This window comes from Symphalangus syndactylus, chromosome 7, assembly GCF_028878055.3.
Source record: "Symphalangus syndactylus isolate Jambi chromosome 7, NHGRI_mSymSyn1-v2.1_pri, whole genome shotgun sequence".
NCBI classification, from domain to species: Eukaryota; Metazoa; Chordata; class Mammalia; order Primates; family Hylobatidae; genus Symphalangus; species Symphalangus syndactylus.
The window spans coordinates 56,413,677-56,436,173 of NC_072429.2; the positions used below are offsets into that span (position 1 = coordinate 56,413,677).

Here is a 22,497-nt window from a genome sequence, read left to right on the forward strand (position 1 = left end):
ACGACAGGGACCATGTCTCTAATACATGATGGGTTCTCAAAAATTAGGTTCATTGTATGACCTTCTATAAGCTTTCTTTTCTCTAGTTTTTTCATAAATATGTTAGAAGCCCCAGGGATATAAAAATCTTACTACTAAGCATTTCTTACATATAATAAGCTGCAACAATTGGTATCCTTGGTTTTTCCTGAATGTGAGGAAAATTCTCCCTTACTGCACTGCACCAGGAGAGGAAGGCCTAGAGAGAAAGGAAATTATCTCTACCTGCTATTTTAGGAGCAGGGGAAAAAGGTATTCATTTTCTTGAAATTGTTACTGCTTAAGAGAGAAGGATATTTAGAATGTTCTCAGTTCCTGATGAAACCTCAAGCATTTAATTGCTTATAAAACATTGTGTAATGAGGCAGAACATCAGAATGGCAGAGGGAATGTCTTCATAAATCTACCCCTCCACAAAAGCACCGAGAAAAATTGTTAAAATCAACTTCTTTAGAACTCTGTACATTGGCAAAGACATAAAACAATTAGAGGAATATTTCTTGAAGGAAAAACTGCTGAACCTCAATAAGAATAGCAGGGTTTGTGGGGTAGTAACTTTAACTGCTCCCAACCATTCTTCCCCAGTTCCAGAGTAGCCTTGAAAACTGGCAATCTCACAACACTGGAGCAGTAAAAACCACGGCTTTCCAGGCACTAGTGGGGCCACATCATGTTTTTAGTACCTCACATATTTCCATATGCAGAGCATTGTCACTATTTTAAACCACTCTCTTGCTACCTGGAAAGCTGCATTCTCAGGACATTGTTGTTATTTGTCCTCACTTGTAATAAAAGCTCTATTCCCAGGCTATTAGTCAAAACAATTATTGGCAGGTATTTTTTTTTAACATTACAAGTGCCCAGAGCAACTACAGGTAAGGCTACAGGCAATAGAGATTTTACAAAATTAATCCAGAAAGTCAGTAAACAAACAAATAGCAACAATGATAACAAAAATGAACAACAACAAATTCTATGAGAAGGACCGAACTGATTTCCAGAATTGCCACATTATATTATTTAAAAACTGTCCAGTTTCAACAAAAATTATATGACACACAAAGAAATAGGAAAGTATATACATGCACAGAAAAGCATGCAGTCAACAGAAACTGCCTGTGAAGGGCCCTGATGCTGAACTTACTAAACAAAGGCTTCAAGTCAGCTATCGTCAGTATATTTTAATAACTAAAGAAAACTATGTCTAAAGACTTAAAAGAAATTATTACAATGACGTCTCACCAAATAGATAATTCCAATGAAGATACAGAAATTATAAAAAAAGAACTAAATGGATAATCTGGAGTCACAAAGTACTTAAGTTAAAAAACTCACTAGAGGGGCTCAACACCAGATTTAAGCTGGTAAAAGAAATAATCAACAAATTTGGAAATAGGTTCTTTAAGATTATCCATGCTGAGGAACAGAAGAAAAAGAGAATGAAAAAAAAACCTATGGAGCATGATCAAGTGTACCAGCATACGCACAACGGAATCCTCCGGAGAAGAAAAAGAGGTAGCAGAAGGACTATTTGAAAAAATAATGGCCAGAAATCTCCCAGATTAGATAAAAAGCATCAATCTACACATCTGAGAAGCTCAATGAATTATAAGGAGGATAAACTCAGAAACATACCTAGACAATCTCAAATTGACAATCAAATAAAATGAGATTCTTGAAAGCACACAGAGAAAGAGGACTTATTGCATAAAAGGAACCTTCCTTTTAAGATGAACAGCCAACTTGTCATCAGAAACCATAGAGGAGAGAAGGCAATGAATGACATTCAAATACTGAAAGGAAAAGACTGCCAACCAAGAATTCTACATCTAGCAAAATTAAGACATTTCCAGACATATAAAAACTGGGAGAATTTAATGCTAGACAATATTTCTTGCTCTACAATAAATATTAAAGGCAGTTTTTTAGATTGACATAAAAAGACACCAGATGGTAATACAAATCCACATGAAGAAAAAAAAAAGAGCATCACTAAAGATAACTACATGGGTAAACATAAAAGAAATAATATATGTATTTTTATTAGTTTTTTCTTCTATCTTATTCCAAAGCCAATGCATAAAGCAATAAATGTAATATGTATTGTTTGTGGACTTATAACATAGAAAGATGTAATTTGTATGATAATGGCGCAAAGGAGGAAGGGGAAAAGATTTATGTTGGAGCAAAATTTCTGTATGCCCTTGAAATTATGTTAGCAATAAACTGAAATAGGTTGTTTTAATTAAAGGTATTAATTCTAGTGCCCAGGGCAACCACTAAGAAAATAACTCCAAAAAGTAGGGTAAAATTAACAACAAGTAATTAAATGGCACACTAGTAAATATCTATTTGTTGTAAAGGAAGGCAGTAATGGAGGAACAGAGGAACAACAACAACGACAAAAAGGAAAAGACATTAAAAATGAATAACAAGATGGCAGACTTTATCCGCAATTACATTAAATGTAAGGACATGGAATACTCCAATCAAAAAGTACAGATTAACAAAATACATTTTTAAAAAGTGATCCAATTCAGGTGCACATGAAACATTAACCAGGACAGACTATATGCTAGGCCATAAAACAAGCCCCAACAAATTTAAAAGCACAGACATCATACAAAGCATGTTCACTGACCACAAAGGAATGAAATTAGGAACCATAACTAAAAGCTCTCCTTGTCCTCAAAATCTGTTTGCTTGCCAGTACCCCACTACTGTCCTCAAAGTTACTGACTTCTGCTTATATATCTTGTCTCCTTCTCCTTTTTGATATCAAGTATTTTATTAAAATTCTTATTTCCTTGGGCTTTTTTCCCTCAGCCCTGCCTGTCTTAAACTCTGCTTTATTTAAGAAGAAAAGCAAGATCAGAGTATGAATCATAGAGTTCTCAGTGCATGGAATCTCAGTATGTGTGGCATCTCATGGTTACATCTCCATGCTGTGTGACTGTACTTTGAGAACTATCTTTATTTGCAGGAATGTTAATTTATGACTTAAAAAAAAAGTAATGTCAAGATGACCACTTGACAATAATGGCTGTGACATTCAGAGAGTTGCTGTGTGCAGAAACCCAGAGTTCATTGACCGTTTAGTTGACAGACTCTGGAACATCAAGATAGTCCTCTATTGTAATTTTTCAAATTACAGAATTGAATATTATGGGTCATGGAACATCACCCAAGTATTGACATCTTAAAGTGGAAACCCTCTAGATCTGGTAGCTGCAACATTGGGCCAAAATACTTTTAGAATAATTACCCAGATTCTGGCCCTTGAGTGACTGTTAACTACCATGAATAGGGCATTTCCCTTTTTTTTTAGACGGAGTCTCACTCTGTTGCCCAGGCTGGAGTGCAGTGGCACAATCTCAGCTCACTGCAAGCTCCACCTCACGGGTTCACACCATTCTCCTGCTTTAGCCTCCCAAGTAGCTGGGACTACAGGTGCCCACCAGCACGCCCTGATAATTTTTTGTATTTTTTAGTAGAGACGGGTTTCACCTTGTTAACCAGGATGGTCTCGATCTCCTGACCTTGTGATCCTCCCGCCCCGGCCTCCCAAAGTGCTGGGATTACAGGCATGAGCCACCACGCCTGGCCTCACATCTCCCTTTCTTAATTTTTTTTTCAATTCTTATTTTTAAAATTATAAAGATGGGGTTTCACCATGATGCCCAGGCTGGTTTAGAACTCCTGAGCTCAAGCAATCCACCCACCTCCGCCTCCCAAAGTGCTGGGATTACCGGCATGAGCCACTGCGCCTGGCCTGATAGCACATTTTCATTCAGCTTACTTCTTGCTCTATATTACAGTGAGAGGTAGCGTGCAGTTTTCCTGAAGGCAGGGGACAGTGTTCAGTAAAATGCATCATGTGTGTTTTCCCCTTTGGTTGAATTTCTGTATGCCCTTGAAATTACGTTAGCATTAAACTGAAATAGTCCGTTCTTGCATTGCTATAAAGCAATACCTGAGACTGGTATTAGTCCATTCTTGCATTGCTATAAAGAAATACCTGAGCCTGGGTAGTTTATAAAGAAAAAAGGTTTAATTGGCTCACAGTTCTGCAGGCTGTATAGGAAGCATGGTGGCATCTGCTTCTGGGGAGGCCACAGGAAACTTTCAATCACAGGAAGGTTACATGGCAGCAGAAGCAGGAGCAAGAGAGCTGGGGCTGGTGAGGTGTTACACACATGTAAACAACCAGATCTCCAAGAACTCATTCACTATCACGAGGACAGTACCAAGAGTGATGGTGCTGAACCGTTCATGAGAAATCGCCCCCATGGTCAAATCTCCTCCCACCAGGCCCCACCTCTAACACTCAGGATTACAACTGAACATGAGATTATGAGATTTGGATGGGGACACACATCCAAACAATATCACCCCTCGTTGTGTAAATATAAGTTGGCAGCTCTAGCACTAGGAGTGTGGAGAGGCTATTCAACTCAAGGAAAACATTAGTGAAAAATATTCCAGTAGAGCTTTCTCTTTTCAGCTTATTTTCCTTAAAATTGAGTAGGTTGTTGCCCAAATCACAACTATCAAAGCGCCAAGTGCCTTGGGCTTATTCAACGTAGAAATTGAAACAAAAATGGATTAAGGTCTTTGCTAGGGTAAAAATAGAAAAGATCTCCTACAGTTAGAGAAAAGCCATTAAAGCTTAAGAGTTTTGCTCCTCCCTTTTCGGGATTAACTATTTGATCCACACTAATTTAGATGTAAACACACATTCATAGAAAACACTATAGTAACAGTGAAAATAAACAACCAATAGCAACTGAAAACTGTTAGAGTAGGTAGCTCGTCAGGCATAAGCAGCACAGGAGAGGGACGGACACACACACACACACACACACACACACACACACACACCCCAGAAGTATGAGGTGACCATCACATGGTCAGGCGACTGTTAACTTTTCTCTAAAGTAATAATTGGTCACAGCTGGCACCAGGGAAATGCAGTCTCCTAATAGACAGAAAACACCTGAAACTGATCAGCAGCTTCCCAGTAAAGTCTCAGGAGTGGGGAGAAGTAACACAAGATCCTGGAAGTATAACCCCAAGCCGAGAGGTCAAACAGGGCATTTGATCTCTCAGCCTGCTTGGCCCTCATACAGTTGTGATTTCCTTCCTTCCTTCCTTTCTTTACTGCTCTAAAGCTTTTTACAAACTTTCGCTCCTGCTCTGAAACTTGCCTCAGTCTCTCCTGTTTTATGCCCCTCAGTCGAATTCTTTCTTCTGAGGAGGAAAGAATTGAGGTTGCTGCAGACCCGTACAGACAACTACCACTGATAAAAACTATAATTTTAAATATATATGTTTTGAAATGGAGTCTCACTCTGTCGCCCAGTCTGGGGTGCAGTGGCATGATCTTGGTTCACTGCAACCTCTGCCCTCCGGGTTCAAGCGATTCTCATGCCTCGACCTCCCAAGTGGCTGGAATTACAGGCGCCTGCCACCATGCCTGGCTAATTTTTGTATTTTTAGTAGAGACGGGTTTCACCATGTTGGCCAAGGTGGTCTCAAACTCCCGACCTCAGGTGATCCATCTACCTTGTCCTCCTAAAGTGCTGGAATTACAGGCATGAGCCACCACACCTGGCCTAAAATATATTTTTTGTATTTGTTTCTCCTGCTATCTAACTCTGCATTCATCACTGAGAAAAAGGAAAGCTCCTGCATTCTTTTCCCTGTTTTTCGGCGCAGCTGCTTGGATATAAACACATCCAAACAGCATCACAAATAAGTTTTGTGATCCAAAACAGCATCATATATAAGTTTGCCTTTCTTCATATCGCAGTTTTATTACAGTTGGAACAGTGCCCAGTAATACCTTGCCAGTGATGTGACATAGTGTATTGGAATGACTGATTAGAATAGCACTCTGTCACTTTCCTTCAGACTGTGGCTTTTATTAAGAAATCTATTGTGTATGAATGACTTCGCCTAGACAAAAATAAGACTTACACAGCACTAAATTAGTGGTTCAGCATTTCTTTCTTTGTAATTAAATATTTGAATGTTTTCACTGGACTGCTTTTGAAGTGAAATAATTTGAGAAAGAAGCAAAAATATCAGATTTATAGTGGAATTAAGCTGTAAATTAAGAGGATTAATAATTTATATAATTTACTTTTATGTAAAAGAATATAGTATCAAGAAGTACTGAAAGCAATTTCTTAAGATTAACATAATAGCTTAGTCTTATCTTTCTAAGTCAAACTTTAAACTGTTTGGGTTTCGATGACACTTTCACTGAAGATGTCAACAAAGCAACAATTGGGGTGTGGAGTTTGATAATTACATGATTTAAAGGTAAACTTTTTAAAAGGGCTCCATAATTAGAAACAGATTTGTTTTGCTGTCAGCTCTGACACTTTGGGCAAGTCCTTTTACTCATCTGAGCCTGTTTTTTTTGTTTGTTTTTTTTGTTTTTTTATCTCTAAATTCAAAATAATTACCTCAGCTCCTCTTCTCCCATGAGGTTTTGGTAAGGCTTAAAACACAAAACAAAATGAAGCCTTCCAACGTGGATGTTCCTGTGTGCATTTAGATGTGAGCCCTTAATAAGAGTCCACACAGCTGAGGCTATAGGGTGGCCTATGATGCCAATTATGGCAGCAGAGCAAAGGAACACAGTGTTTTATATTCTTTGAGTTATTTCATACAAAGAGGCTTTTTTTTCTGAAAGCAAAATCAGTGAGTTTTTATTATTTGTCAATGTGGGAGAAAAAAAAAAGAGACCTACAAATTGGCTTTCTCTCTGACCCTCTTTGGGAGCTCACAGCACAGCGTCTGATATTTCAGAATAATTGCAAACTATACCTCTAGGTTGGTACTCCATTTGGGGTTCTAAAATGTTTAATTCAGTAGGTCATGATTTGTCTCAATATGCCACACAGATAGATGTCTTAAATATGCATATGCCCTTTGGGAAGCTGAGGCAGGAGGGTCACTTGAGGCCAGAAGTTAGAACCAGCCTGGGCAACATAGAAAGACCTGTTGCTACAAAATAATAATAATAATAATAATAATAATAAATTATCCAGACATGGTGGTGTGCACCTGTAGTCCCAACTACTTGGGGTGCTGAAGCAGGAAGATCGCTTGAGCCCAGAGGTTCGAAGCTGGAGTGAATTATGATTGTGCCACTGCACTCCAGCCTGGGTAACAGATCAAGACCCTGTCTCTTAGAAAAAATGTGCATATGCACATACACATTATAGGCAATTTGTGTATCTCTTTGTCAAGCAATTTGTTGCTTAGGTACACATGAAGTTTCAGCTGTCTGAGATTAGCGACTATGGGGCTGCTACTCTAGCATCACCCACTCAGGGTATCCCTTGGTGCACTGTTTCCAGCTGGTAGGTGGGACATGAGGTCAGCTCCCCATCTTCCCTTTACCTTCTCTGACTGATAGGGCGGACTAGCCTCCCTGCCTCTCTGCGCCAATATATGAGGAATACGGGTCTCCTCTGCCGTCTGAGTCCTTGAAGCCCTCAGGCTGGTTGTTTGTCCTGGCAACCTGGATTATCTTTTCTCCTTCCTCTCAGGTGAAGCAATCCTTTTTCTCTCACTCACTAGAACGAGCAAAAGTCATTTCTCCAAGACTCTCATGTCGCCCCAGTGCTAGCTAGGTGCCTCATGTTATCCTTTTCCTTCAGCAAGGATGATGAGAGACTGAATTCACAGTCAGTAGCCAGACTATATGTAAAAATAGAATTTTGACCCACAGCCTGCAGTCACCTGCCCAGGAAACCAATCCCTTATCTATGATAAACAGCCCAGGAAACCAGCATGCTATAAATCAGACTTGCAGGAAGCCAGACTTCTGTATCTGGTAACAATCCAGGGAGCTACACAATCAATTCTGTAACAATCAGAATAGCCCCAAATAGCCAGGATTTGATTAATAACTAAAGGCTTCCCTGAATTTTGTCTACGGTTCCAACTTAAGACCAACCAGAGAGAGCCAAATATGCACCCTCCTCCAATCACATAGGATGTCCTGCTTCTAGTTAGCCACCTCTAGCTTCCTTAGGCCAACAGCCCCCACTCAGAGCATGCCTGAAGCCTTCTCTTCCTATTATAAAGCTTTCCTACTCCTCTGCCTGCCTTTAGAGTGTCTGCCAAAACACAAGTGACAGTGGCTGACTCCCTTGCTGTAGCAAGCTTAGAATAAATAGCCTTTGCGTTTCTCACTTCATTGGCTTTTATTTCCACAATAAGAAATGTCACCTGTTGTCTGGGCATGGTGGCTCATGCCTGTAGTCACAGCACTTTGGGAGGCCGAGGCAGGCAGATCATGAGGTCAGGTGATCGAGACCATCCTGTCTAACATGGTGAAACCCCGTCTCTACTAAAAATACAAAAAATTAGCCAGGCATGGTGGCACGCACCTGTAATCCCAGCTCCTTGGGAGGCTGAGGCAGGAGAATCGCTTGAATCTGGGAGGCAGAGGTTGCAGCGAGCCAAGATCATGCCACTACACTCCAGCCTGGGTGACAGAGTGAGATTCTGTCTCAAAAAGAAAAAAAAAAAAGTCACCTGTTTTCTTTTATCTGTATATTCAAACTTGAAAAACAAGGAGATCTAATCAAAATGCATTAGGACCAGTGAGAGATTACACTTTAATGCTACTAATTTCCTTAGTGGTGTTGTTAGAAGTATTGCAAAGAGAATTTGCTGCAATAGCATTACAGTCCCATGGTGTTTGATGTAATAACCTCATCTCAGCACCCAAGGGCATCCCCACCATCCTGGGATATTGTTTCTAAGGCAGATTACACTGCTACTCGTCTTGTCATGTTTAGAGTATAGGCATGTTTTGGCTAAAATTTAAGCAAGCTGATTTTATCTCTTAAAACTAAGATACATAATTCCTCAAATAATAACTAATGACAAGCATATTCTTAACCAATTAGATAAAATTTAGTACACAGTATACTAATGCACCATTGTTATCAATTCATTCTAAGTCCAATTTAATACACAGACTTTGCCAAGAATAGCCTTTCACAGCATCCCTTTTCTCAATTTAGAGTCAGAAACTTTCAAGGAATGTATAAAACTCTGAGACTTTTCTCAATTTCCAGTGTCTGTTTTCTCGATGCCTCTTTTTCTTAACAGCTAGTCACAAACAGTTACTTACCTAATCTTGCTTATGTTACACTGAACCCTAAGAGTTGTTTTGTTCACATGTTAAAAACAGCTCTTCCTGCGTTTCCTCAAAAGTATGTTTTATTTTGCTCATGTGAATTTATCTTTTCCTATATTGATGTGAATATATTCTTGATCCCCTTTCATCTGCTGTTTGCTTTTGTAGCTAGAGTGTTTTCAAACTTGAATCTACATAAGGGCTATGGGCTGAATGAACTGTTGCTCCCCACAATTCCTACTCTGAAATTCTACTCCCCATGACCTCAGAATGTGACTGTATTAAGAGACTGTGTTTGGGCCTTTAAAGAGATAGTGAAGTTAAAAAGAGGCCATTAGAGTGGACCCTAGTCCAATTTGATTGGTGTCCTTATAAGAAGAGGAACTTTGGAAACAGAGACACCCAGGATGCATGCCCACCAAGAAAATGCCACATGTGGACAGTGAGAAGTTGGCCTTCTGTAAGGCCAGGAGAGAGGCCTTGAAAGAAACCAAACTTGCTGACCTTGATCTTGAACTTCTAGCCTCTAGAACTGTGAGAACAGAAATTTCTGTTGTTTAAACCACCCAGTGGTACTTTGTTATGGCTGCCCTTGCAAATTACCATTAGTGACTTTCCTTTGTAAATCCCCTTACTGAAATGTGTACTAACTGCCTCAGCAAAAACATTTCTCAGAATGGTCCTATTTTCCCACAAAGAAGAAAATATGTAAAGCTCAAACCAATTATGATTGATTAGAACAAAATTAAAATGGTTTAGGTCAAGCTTCAAGTATCACTTGTATCATCATCTGAGCGTGTCATGGGATTGAGGATATACTAACCAAGTGATGCAAGGAAAGTGTATAGGCCAAGAGGCAAAAAGAAATTAGGTCAACAAGAAATCAATATATGGATTAGCAGAGTTTGATTCAAAATATAAAATATGCTGATAATTTTTTTTTACTTTCTATTGCATATCTCTAGCATGTGGAATATCGTTACTTTGAGTTTGATGATCTCTTAAAAATGAATTTGAAAGACTAGTAAAGGGTTTTGCTGGCTAACAGGATTTTCTTTCTAAGCATCACTAGATGGTTGGATTACATATTACAAGATTTGACTAGTCTAGGAGAAAAGGAGATAAAAGTAAAAAAAAAAATTCAATTATTAGAGATATATAGAAAATATGAGTGGGCTGGGCATGGTGGCCCATGCCTGTAATCCCAGCACTTTGGGAGGCCAAGGCGGGCTGATCACCTGAGGTTGGGAGTTCAAGACCAGCCTGACCAATATGGAGAAACCCCATCTCTATTAAAAATACAAAATTAGCTGGACGTGGTGGCGCATGCCTGTAATCCCAGCTACTCGGGAGGCTGAGGCAGGAGAATTGCTTGAACCCGGGAGGCAGAGGTTGTGGTGAGCCGAGATCACGCCATTGCACTCTAGCCTGGGCAACAAGAGCAAAACTCTGTCTCAAAAAAATAAAATAAAAGAGTCAAGAAGGATTAAGCAAACTGAGCACATGCATTTAATAGCACCCCCCACCTGAAACCTCACTTAAATGACAATACAAGAATAAAATGGCACAAATGGTATTTTTTAAAGGAAGACAGTAGCAGATGAACAGTGTCAGCATGTAATTTTGAAAGTGGAAAACAAAAGTAGATGATTTGGTGGATCTAAGACAGCAGAAACTGTAGTAATTACAGAGAAGCTTCCAAAGAAGAAATTCAAGGCACCTGGTACTACAGCAACTCAAGAAACGGCATGGCCTCAAAGAATAGACTTATCTATGCTGACATTTTAGGGTCCCCAATTAAGCAAACAAACTGGCTTGACAATGCACCCAACATGGAGGCCTGTCAGACATAGGCCCTGCCCTTTCACAAGATGTCCAATTGTTCTCTCAATTTTATAGGACTTACAGCCAAGGATCACCAAACATTAAGGAGATTTTTAACATGAAAGATGAACAAAACAAAAAGAATGATGTAGCTTGGGGGAAATCGAGAAAATGTAGGGAACAAAATAAAAACAAAATAATATCTCTAATATACTCAGAGCAATAAGAGAAGATGTGTGTCTGTAAAATAAGTATGGGATACTATAAAAAGGAACAATTGAAGACCCAGAAAGGGCTCTCAGAAATTAAAAAGTGTGATTTGCAGAAATAAGAATTTAAAGCAATATTAGAAGCTAAGTTAAGGAAATCTCCCAGAAGGAAAAACAAAAAGGCAAAGATGGAAGATAGAAAACATAGGATGATTAGAGGCTCAATTTAACATAGTTGACATTCAGCTAAAAAGAGTTCCAGGGAGAATAGGCAAAAAAAAAAAAAAGAGAAGAAATGAATAATATTAGAAGATAGTTCACAATAGAAAAAATGTGAGTTTTCAGGTTGAAGGGTGCCACTGAGTATCCTGACTTTACATTAAGGCATATTGCCATGAAATTTCAAGAAACAGGAAAGAAAGAGAAGGTCTTAAAATCCTCCTCATCATCATAGCTATACTTGCATATAGTGCAAGCACTTTTCACGCATTTAATTCTCAAAGGGACTCTTGAAAAAAGCTTTATAAACTAAGGCACAGAGATAAGTAATTTGCCCCAAATCACACGGCAAATAAGTGGCAGAGTCAGATCTCCAAACATGCAGTCCAGCTCCAAATTTTATACCCCTAAACACTATGCTATCCTGACTCTTATAAAGCTTCTAGAGAAGGAAGGATAGGAAGAGGGAGAATCTAAAAGTCATCAGGTTTCCAACAGCAACACTAAAAGTTATAATGTAATGGACTAATCCTTTCAAAATTATAAAAAGACATTCCTCTTGGCAATAATTTTGTGGATATGACATGAAAAGCACAGACAACAAAAGCAAAAATAAACAAGTGGGACTACAGCAAACTAAAAAGTTTCTGCACAGCAAAAAAAACAACAAAATGAAAAGCAATCTATGAACAGGAGAAAGTATTTGCAAACCATGTATCTGATAAGGGGTTAATAACCAAAATATGTAAGGAACTAATGCAACTCAATAGCAAAATAACTGAATAACCCAATTTAAAAATTGGCAAAGGACCTAAGTAGACATTTTTTCAAAGACCTACAAATGGCCAACAGGTATATGAAAATGTGCTCAACATCACTATTCATCAGAGAAATGCGAATCAAAAGGACAATGAGATATCACCTGTTAGGATGGCTATTATGAAAAAAATGAGGTAACAAATGTTGATGAGGATGCAGAGAAAAGGGAGCACATGTACACTGTTGGTGGAAATGCAAATTGGTGCCATAATGGAAAACCATGTGGAGGTTCCTCAAAAAATTAAAAATAGAATTATTATACAATTCAGCAGTCCTACTCTAATTATATATCTAATGGAAGTAAAATCAGTAATTCAAAGAGGTATCTGCACCCCCGTGTTTATTACAGCATTATTTACTATAGCTAAGATAGGGAAACAACCTAAATGTCTATCAACAGGCAAATGAAGAAAAACTGTAGTATATAAACACAATGGGATATTATTCAGCCTTTAAAAAGAAGGATATCCTGCCACATGCAACAACATGAATGAATGTGGAGGACATTATGCTAAGTGAAGTAAGCCAGATATAGAAAGACAAACACTGTGTGATATCACTTATATGTGGCATCTAAAAAAGTCAAACTCATAGAAGCAGAGAATAGAGCAGTGGTTGCCTGGGGGTGGGGAGTGGGAGAAATGGGGACATGCTGGTCAAAGGGTACAAACTTTCAGTTATAAGATGTATATCAATTCATTGATATACATTGCCCTTTGCCTTGTTCGCTTTGAATATATTCAATCTCTGTCTACTATATGTTTTTAAAATAAAAATAGTATCACACTAGATAACAAGGAAAAATTTATAAAACAAAATTATTTACTAACTAAATTTACAACCTAAATACCTAACTATACATACTCAAACCTTCAATCAGGTATAAGAGCTTGAGACACTTTCAGAATTCAATTTTACCTGTGGTGTGTCCTTCCTCAGGAACAACTAGAATCAGTAATTATGGAGCACAGTACCAGGCAGAGGCCAAGGGGAGTTCCATGGCCATCATTGTCTAGCAAATTCAGACAGTAACTGATCCAGATCAGAGCATGGCAAATGGCTGTGGGAGGGTTATCTTCAGAAAAAGAGAAAAAGCAAGAAAGTAATCAATTTATAATGTTTTTGGCAAAAGGTTGAATAAAAGCATCAAGGGATTTAATAGCACTCTTTCAGAGTTAGTGAAGAAATAGTATGAAGTGCATTACAAAATAAAGCCAATGAAAAGGGGACAGAAAAAAATGCTGCATGTGACATGAAGTGTAATCATTACAACTCAAGTCAAGTATGAATGATACCTGATTGTCATAATATTATAAAACCTGAATGTGAATTTGCACTGATATGAAAAATTCGTGAAATTAACTGTATTTCAAGGATGGAGAAGGAAGACATTAAATTGTTTAATTGTTAACCTTCTATAATAGATGAGTGATAATGCCTCAAATTAATAAATCAAGAATAGCAATATAACATGCTATTTAGATATAAGCAGGTTAACAACAGAAGAAATATTTTAAATAATTAGCCAGGAGTTAGACTGAGGATTGGGGAAGAGTTGGAGAAGAGACTGCAATTCTCATTATAAGACCTGTAATAATATTTGACTTTAAAAAATGTGTATTTTTTAATTGAACAAAAACATTAGTAAGAAAAATAGTTAAATAAAAATGAGTTAGGCTTTAGTTTGCTTCTCAAGAGAAAGACTTTCTGCAGGAAGTCAATTTTAAGAGAAGATTTTACAAATAGGACTTAATTTGATGTTACAGAGAAAAGTACAGCATCCAGGTGGCATGAGCAGGCTGTCTGGAGAGATGAGGAAACTGCTCCTAACTGGATGCAGGTCTGGGATTCAGGAAAGCTGGGGCATGATGTGGGATTCATGAGGTCAGAACTGGGAAGTCCATTTATAGATGCCTAGAGTGAAAAATATAGCTAAGGTGTAACTCGTGAGGCACATGCTGAGATGGCTTTATGAAGCCATGTGCCACTGTAGAAAGAATCAAACCTGTACTTTCTAAAGTCTCTTTTGCCACAAGAAGAAATGGGAATTAGAAACAGGTGTCTTTCAGGCAACCAAGTGAAATACCAATGCGATTAGTTTCTCTTTCAGTTTTATGAAATAGATGAGTTTAGAGTCAAGGAAGTAATATTTCAGAAGAGGCTTTTAAAAATGTAGGCATTGCCTGCTGTTTGTGAGCCTTCAAGTTTTCTGTTGGAATTTCCTAAAAACTGAATTATTTGCCATTGAAGACAAGTGGGTGGTATTAGTGTAGAGAAAATTCATATTCTCTCTCCCTCTCCCTCTCTCCTGCACACTCATACAGTGATATGATCTGAATGTTTGTGTCCCCCCCAAATTCATCTATTGAAATTTAACTCCCAAGGTGATAGTATTAAGAGGTAGGGCTTTGGGTGATGATTACACCTTAAGGGCAAAGCCTTCATGAATGAGATTAGTGCCCTTATAAAAGAGTCCCCAGAGAGTTTGTTTGTCCCATCCACCATTTGTTGAGGCAGCTAGAAGGTACCATCTATGAACCAGAAAGCGGCCCTCACCAGAATTGAATCTGCCAACATCTTGAGTTTGGACTTCTCATACTCCAGAACTGTGGGAAATAAATTTCTGTTATTTATAATCTACCCAGTTTATGGTATTTTTTTTGTCCTGAACAGACACACACACATGCCAAGTGTAATTAGGTTTGATCTTTAATTTCCTCTAACCATGTGAATATTATATTACGTGATTCCTTGGTTTGTGCTTAAAAACAGCATTCTTAGGTCCCATCCCAGATTTCCCCCCAGTGCTCCTAAAAGACCCTGGTTTTTCTTTCCAAAGTTGGAAAACACCTTCAAGCACATGTCATCAGGTTTAACTGGTGGAATCTTTTGGTTCCCTCGGTTTTCCCTACTTGTCAAAGATGTTGAACTGTCTTGGAGGCATGCCCTTTGCAGGGCACTCACCGGGGAGCATATTGATCTCTAAGCACCTTGCAAGTGCTCCTGACCAGCACCCACAGTCACAGGTACCCAGTAAATCTCTGAGACTGGGAGGCTGAGGTACCTCACAACTGCTCTTTTGCTCGAGGGGAGCAGGGCCTCTTGAGTCCACTGCAGCCTGAAATCGCTGTGCCTAAATGTGACCTTCTCTAATAATTGAGGAGGAGATAGTACAGAGGGGTTTTGGCACCACCTGTGCTGACCACCAGACTGTGGGATTTAGGCTCATTAACCACACAAGGAGTCATTTCATCTTTCCTAAACTGAAGAAATTTCAGCTAGATTAACAGTATGGTTCCTTCCCAATGTAAAATTCTGTAAGAAAGTATTGAACTCAAAAGAGAAAATAAGTGACTGTTTTATAATCAAAATAGACTAGATAGTACTGAGTTAGTAGTACTAGTTAGGACTGAGCATGTCTGGTGGCATATTAGGGCATGTGTTCAGAGAGACCCTTCTGCAACCAGTTTGCCCCTTTTGAGCACGAGTCTGTCATCCAGCACATGTATGCCACATATAACAAGGAAAAGCCAAAACATTTTTAAAAAAATTATTACTATTCACAAAAAGTACCTTGGCAACACTTCCCAGGGGAGGCTGTGGGTGAAGGGGCAGGAAGGGCAACGTTTCATATATAAAAGATAGTCTATTCTTAAGTAAAAAATGTTAAATTATATTGAGTGATGCAATCACTTTAACATTTTTCCCTAGGGCTTTGTGCCCTATTTTAGTAACAAAAGATCAGCTGTTTCCAACCAAGCCCCTAAATCAGCTTTAAAGAAATAAAAGAATCTTTTAAAATACCAGGAGAGAATAAAGGAATAGGTTGTCCTTATAAGGCACCAATAACCTCATTTGAAAAGTAATTTTATGTGTTAGAGGAGCAATTCTCCCCTTGTCTGTGTGACAATTTAACAAGAATCTAACAGATTTATCTAGCAACTTGAACAAGTGACAATATCCAGAGTGAGTGTTGGCAATTGAGGTGCATTTGGGAAGATATGAACATACAGCGAAATCCTAGGGTGCATTTTTTTCTTTTCCATGGTCTTGGGGTTTTTTACAAAATGATTGTATGCTCTGGATCTGTGGATCTGACGAAGTAAGGGCTTTTGAATGTTTCTTTATTGAAATGCGATCTTTGCCCTGTTCTTCATGAACTGCCCACTTGGGATGAAGTAATACGGAACCTAGTTGGTGGACAGAGCCCCAAACATGGATAAATGACCAGGACCACGCCAAGCTGGGCAGTGGCAGTAGCAGGCGTAGATGTGGTCAAACTATGCCCCCAGTTGGCAAACAAGATGAACTCCCTTTGGCTCAAAAGTTAAAAGCAGAACCAAGAGGCCATGCCAAGGTGAGGAGGCAGTCACGCTCACTGTGTCCTTGGAAAGTGTTTCAGAATCTGTTTTTCGGCAACCAAGTCAAAGAACAGTTTTTGAAAACGACTACAACTGGAAATTCCTCCATCTGACCACCAACAAGACCACCTAGCACCAACCAGCCAACCAACCACCTGGAATCAGCCAATTAACCACCAGAGGCTGGTGATCTGGGGCTTAAAGGCCATCCAGCCAACATTCTTCCTTGCTCCCAACACTCCTCACCTGCCCTGCCCTGCAGTTTTGGCCTTTATCATCTCCTTCTCCCCGACCCTTCCTGGGAGTGCGCTTTCCAAAGTGGCATCTCCCCAGTCTGCAGATTGCTTTTGAAAAATAAAGTTCTCCTTTGGCCTCCACACATCTCATTGGTCTTCCGTGAACAATATTAACACAAATTAATTCATACACGTCATAAAAGTATAAAATCAACCAAAATCTCTTTGTTGCCCTAGAATATTTTAATAACTAGTGTTTTCACATGATATAAAAAGTATTCCCTTGTTTGGCTGGGGCTGGCACCATGTTTCCACACAAATCTCTGTCTATATCACAGCCCTCTGGCTCTGCACCATCCTGATTCTACATCGCCTTCTTATGTGGAATCATGAGTTTATAAAGCAGGACTTGGTAAAAAGACACTCTACACATTATCTCGTGCTTTGCTGTAACAAATAATTAATCATTTTGCTTGACCAATTCAAAAGAGAGAACGATGATTTACAAAGAAACTCAATCCATCTTCAGAATATGCTACTGGTTTTCCATTTTTCTATCAAAATCTGTTTTTTGGTTTGTAACTTATTAGTTCTAGTCCCATGCTCTTGAGTCACTGAAAATAGATCTGCCCCTGATTCTTGTTGGAATCAGCTAACATGTTCCTCCCTGTCCATGAATCCTTATACTCAACTATTTCATCCATTTCTCATAGAACATAGAAATGATTGAAATTATTAACATTTCAAAATTCTGATGTATCTGTACAGCTTTGTCTCTGTCCTGAAGTAGGAAAGCTGTTTTTATGCTTGTCTCCTGATGGAAATCCATCTTCGTTTGCTGCTCAGATCCTCACCTTTGCCTTCTCCCCTACCCACCCTACCGTCCCCCACCTCCACTCCTAATCAACACCCAGTGTGATGGTGCAGACTGCCCAGAGGATCTTCCACAGGCTCTACCGTCACCTGCCCCGCCACTCCTCATCTCTACTGGTCATAAGCTCCCTTTCTGGCAGGGGCTAAGGCTCCCTCATAAATGAGAAGTCAAGGAAATATTTTTGTTTGGCTGAATTCTAAACACTAGTGCATTTATTTGTTTTAGTTTGCTGTTAATTTTATATATCAAATCCTCCAATGGATACTTTTCTGGTACTGTTGAATGTTTAACTAATATTGACCGTCTTTAATGGCATCTTTGTAAGGAACTCTGTTGAAAGGTGAAATTAAGTCTGTGATTTCTGTTCCAGTTTAGAGGCTGGAGTGTCACATGGAACTTACTACAGTGTACTGATGTAATCTGATCAACAAGATCAGCGCTCTTCTTAGGTTGTGGTTTCAAAAAAAAGTCTTTAGGCAAAACTTAAATTGTGGAGAGGGTTATTCTCTGAAGTTTCTAGGAATTATTGAAATTGTTATGTTGCAAAACATAATCATGAGATTTGGGGGTTTTATACCTGTGACAAGAAGTACCAGAGGAAATTGAAATATAAGCAGTCTAGATAAGGCAAAAAATTAGTTCCTTTCTGAAACAAACCTCGAAAAAACAAGAGTCATTTTGAGGTGCTCCACCAAGCCCGTTTTCAGTCCAGTAAAGCCAGAATCTTCTCTCTAGTCCTTAGAAAGAAACTGGAAGTTAATCCGAGATGAAGGCCTTGCAGTGATGGATAAAGCCAAAGGTCTCTTCCTGCCTGAGGATGAAAACCTGAGGGAAAAAGGGGACTGGAGCCAGTTCACGCTGTGGCAGCAAGGTGAGTTTCTGACTTCTAGGTGGTTCTCTGAAGCCCAAACCTGATGGGAAGTGGGTACTGACAAGAGTCTTCTGGTGATACTTCCCAGAGCTGGGATTCCCAGGCTTAAACGAGGGGCCCAAAAAAACCTAGATTTTTGAAATCCATTCATTGTTTTTGAAAACTGCATCTGAGCCCTTATTTTTATGTGTCCAGGTATATTGCTGTGTGTATATATCCACGTGTGTATTTGGATAAATATTTATGAATAGTGTTCTGATTTTTCCAGTCTTTCCTGTTGAATGATGTGTTACTGACAATAACCCTACTGTGTAGGCATAACTGAAAAGTCTAGCAGGTGTTATCAGTGTATCAGGAAGTTATGTCCCTGAGCATCATTTGCTCCTATAAAATGGAGGTGACGTTGCATGGCAAAATGATATCAACACGGATGATGGTAAAAATGGTAACACACCAACTGGTAAAAATGGTAACACACCAGAGTGACAAGACAATAATAACTGCTGTCTCAGCTCTTCAGGAATAGGAAGTGGTTCATATTGAACTTCATATTTTTTTAGCTTAACCCAGGTACAGACACACATGTGGAGCTCCAGCGTGTGTGTGTGTGTGTGTGTGTGTGTGTGTTTTCAGTGGATTGATATATTCATCTATCTTTAAAATGAGGAGCATTTAAGACCAATTTTCTCCTTGAGAAGTGGAGTTAGCCTGGGTTAACAATAACTATACGAAAGTAAATTTATTTTGAAGACTAAACAGCACGTGCTGCATATCTTCAGCTACAGAAAACAAATTCAGATTGTAATATGCATCTAATTTACACTACAGCACAAATAAGGACAGTGGAGTGGTTTATCTCAATTATGCTTTCAGAATGGTTTCTATGTAAGAATAAGAGGAACTACTTTAGTAATGTTTTCAGGGATACTTCCATCAAAAGAGAGAGAACCATGAAAAATAGTGACTATCCACTTTTTGCCAAGAAGATTTTTTTAAATGGAGCTATACAATCCATATGTGGGCAATATGCTAATTTACCTCTGACATGTCACTAAGATGAGTCCGTTCTATTGGCACTTATGTGTTCACCTCGTACTTTGATTCCATTAACATCCTTATGCATCATAGAACCTACTGGGCCTCCTAGAGCAATGCTTCAGAATAGCAGGCATCCTAGCACTAATTTCTAGAAACTGTAGTTTCTGCCAAAAAAAAAAAAAAGGATTTGATAAAATTAATATTCAAAGTATTATAGGACATAAAAAGCATTAAGCAAGAAAGAAAATAAATTATGGAGTCAATAATTTTGTTGGAGGTAACATTTTGTCTTCTACATTTTCACATAGGTGGAATATACCTGATTTTCCGTGAACTACTCAACTTCTTAGAATGTATTTTACTTTCTTAGTATCTTTGTTAAATTCTTATTCCCATCGAATGGAATTTACATGTTCTTTCTTTCTCTTTCTTACATGTGATAGAGTTGTATCTACCCTGTTGTTTAAAAAGCTCGTAAAATTATTTCTCACTTATATGATTATGATCATATTTTCTAATTCCTGAATTTATATTTTCTCTTCCTTCTCCTGTTTTTTTTGTTTTGTTTTATTTTTCTTTTAAATATTTTGATTGGAATTCCTTAGTAAATTTATTTTCGTTCTTTTTTATTAATAATAGCATTTAAAGCTATGCACTGACCTACAGTTACAGGTTTGGATGTATTCCCTACGCTGTAATATATGGTATTTTTACCTGAGTTATTTTCAAAAAAAGACTGCATTTCTGTGCTGTTTTCCACATTGACTTAAAATGATCTATATGTATATATGTCTGTGTGTGATTGAGCATGTGTTTTCCAATCTGTTGTAGTTGCTTCAACATTGATTGATTGATTGACGGGATCTTTTCTTCTTGCCCAGGTTGGCATGCAATGGTGCAATCTTGGCTCACTACAGCTCCAACTCCTGGGCTCAAGCAATTCTCCTCCCAAGTAACTAGGACTACATGTGTGCATCTACATACTCGGCTAATTTTTAAATGTTTTTATAGAGATAGGGTCTCACTATATTGCCCAGGCTGGTCTTGAACTCCTTGGCTTCAAGTGACCCTCTTACCTTGGCCTCCCAAAATGCTGAGATTACAGGTGTAAGCCACTGCACTCAGCCTGCTTCAAATTTTAAAACTGAATTTCTAGTTTTATTTTATTGTCATAAAGGGATAAAATTCACATAATTTCCCTTTTAGGAAGATTTTTTAAAGTTCTTTATGGTCTTTGGTTTGTGATTCCATGCTTCTAGTGGGGGAATCCAGTAACTATTTTCTGGAAACAAATTCATAGTACAAAGAATAAGTTTGGGGCTTGGTGTGCTGGCTCATGCCTGTAATCCCAGCACTTTGGGAGGCCAAGGCAGGCAGATCATTTGAGGTCAGGAGTTCAAGACCAGCTTGACCAACATGGTGAAACCCCTTCTCTACCAAAAAGACAAAAAATTAGCTGGGCATGGTGGCACATGCCTGTAATTCCAGCTACTCGGGAGGCTGAGGTAGGAGAATCACTTGAACCCAGGAGGCAGAGATTGCAGTGAGCCGAGATCATGCCACTGCACTCCAGCCTAGGCAACAGAGCAAGACTGTCAAAAAAAAAAAAGAAAGAAAGAAAAAGAAAATAATAAGTTTGATGGCAAGTACTATCGTAGCTTATGCAGAAGCAGGATGGCATCCATCTCAGGTGCTGTGGTTCAGAAATAGAAGAGAGGAATTCTGGAGTGGAAGGGACAGGGGTGGACATGGTAGAGAAGGAGGTGAGAGACCAGTTTGCTTAGTGACACTGAGAGCTCAGATTCAGAAAAAGGTGATGAATATCTGGCTCAGTAAAGACTTAGCTGTTTTCTAGTTAGCAAATCATGCTGCTGGGTAGTGGAATGCCTAAGGCTGAGGCTGGAAGTTTTTGTGAAGTAAAATTATGGTAGGTCTCTACTATCGACTGAACTGTGACCCCCGCAAAATTCATATGTTGAAGCCCTAACCCCCAGTGTGACTGTATTTGGTGATAGTGCCTTTACGGAGATAGTTAAGATTAAATGAGGTCATAAGGATGAGGTCCTGACCCAATATAACTGATGCCCTGATAAGAAGCAGAAGAGACACTACATGTGTTAGTCTGTTCTCACACTACTATGAAGAAACACTAGGTAATTTATATCAAAAAGAGGTTTAATTGACACGCAGTTCCACGTGACTGGGGAGGCCTCAGGAAACTTACACTCATGGTGGAAGGCACCTCTTCACAGGACAGCAGGAGAGAGAATGAGTACCAAGTGAAGGGGGAAGCCTCTTATAAAACCATCAGATCTCGTGAAAACTAACTCACTATCATGAGAACAGGATGGGGTAAACCACCCCCATGGTTCAGTTATCTCCACCTGGTCCCTCCTATGACACCTGGGGGTTATGGGAACTGTAATTCAAGATGAGATTTGGGTGGGGACGCAGCCAAACCATATCACTAGGGATGAGAAAAGGATGTGTGAGGACACAAGAAGAAGGTGGCCACCAAAGGCCGGGCGCGGTGGCTCACGCTTGTAATCCCAGCACGTTGGGAGGCCGAGGCGGGCGGATCACGAGGTCAGGAGATCGAGACCACGGTGAAACCCCGTCTCTACTAAAAATACAAAAAAATTAGCCGGGCGTGGTGGCGGGCGCCTGTAGTCCCAGCTACTTGGAGAGGCTGAGGCAGGAGAATGGCGTGAACCCGGGAGGCGGAGCTTGCAGTGAGCCGAGATTGCGCCACTGCACTCCAGCCTGGGCGACAGAGCGAGACTCCATCTCAAAAAAAAAAAAAAAAAAAAAAAAAAAAAAAAAGAAGGTGGCCACCTA

The 22,497-nt window shown here is 39.2% G+C and overlaps 1 protein-coding gene across 44 annotated transcripts in view; it reads left to right on the top strand.

Moving 5' to 3' along the window:
- ASPH (aspartate beta-hydroxylase) overlaps positions 1 to 22,497 on the top strand; it is a 222,749-nt gene that overhangs the window by 178,480 nt on the left and 21,772 nt on the right. For all 44 annotated transcript variants that reach the window (XM_055286256.2, XM_055286297.2, XM_063643281.1 and 41 more), the window contains one exon: positions 18,486 to 18,621. In XM_055286256.2, the coding sequence (XP_055142231.1) occupies positions 18,486 to 18,621 (136 nt within the window). The remainder of the gene's footprint in view (positions 1 to 18,485; positions 18,622 to 22,497) is intronic.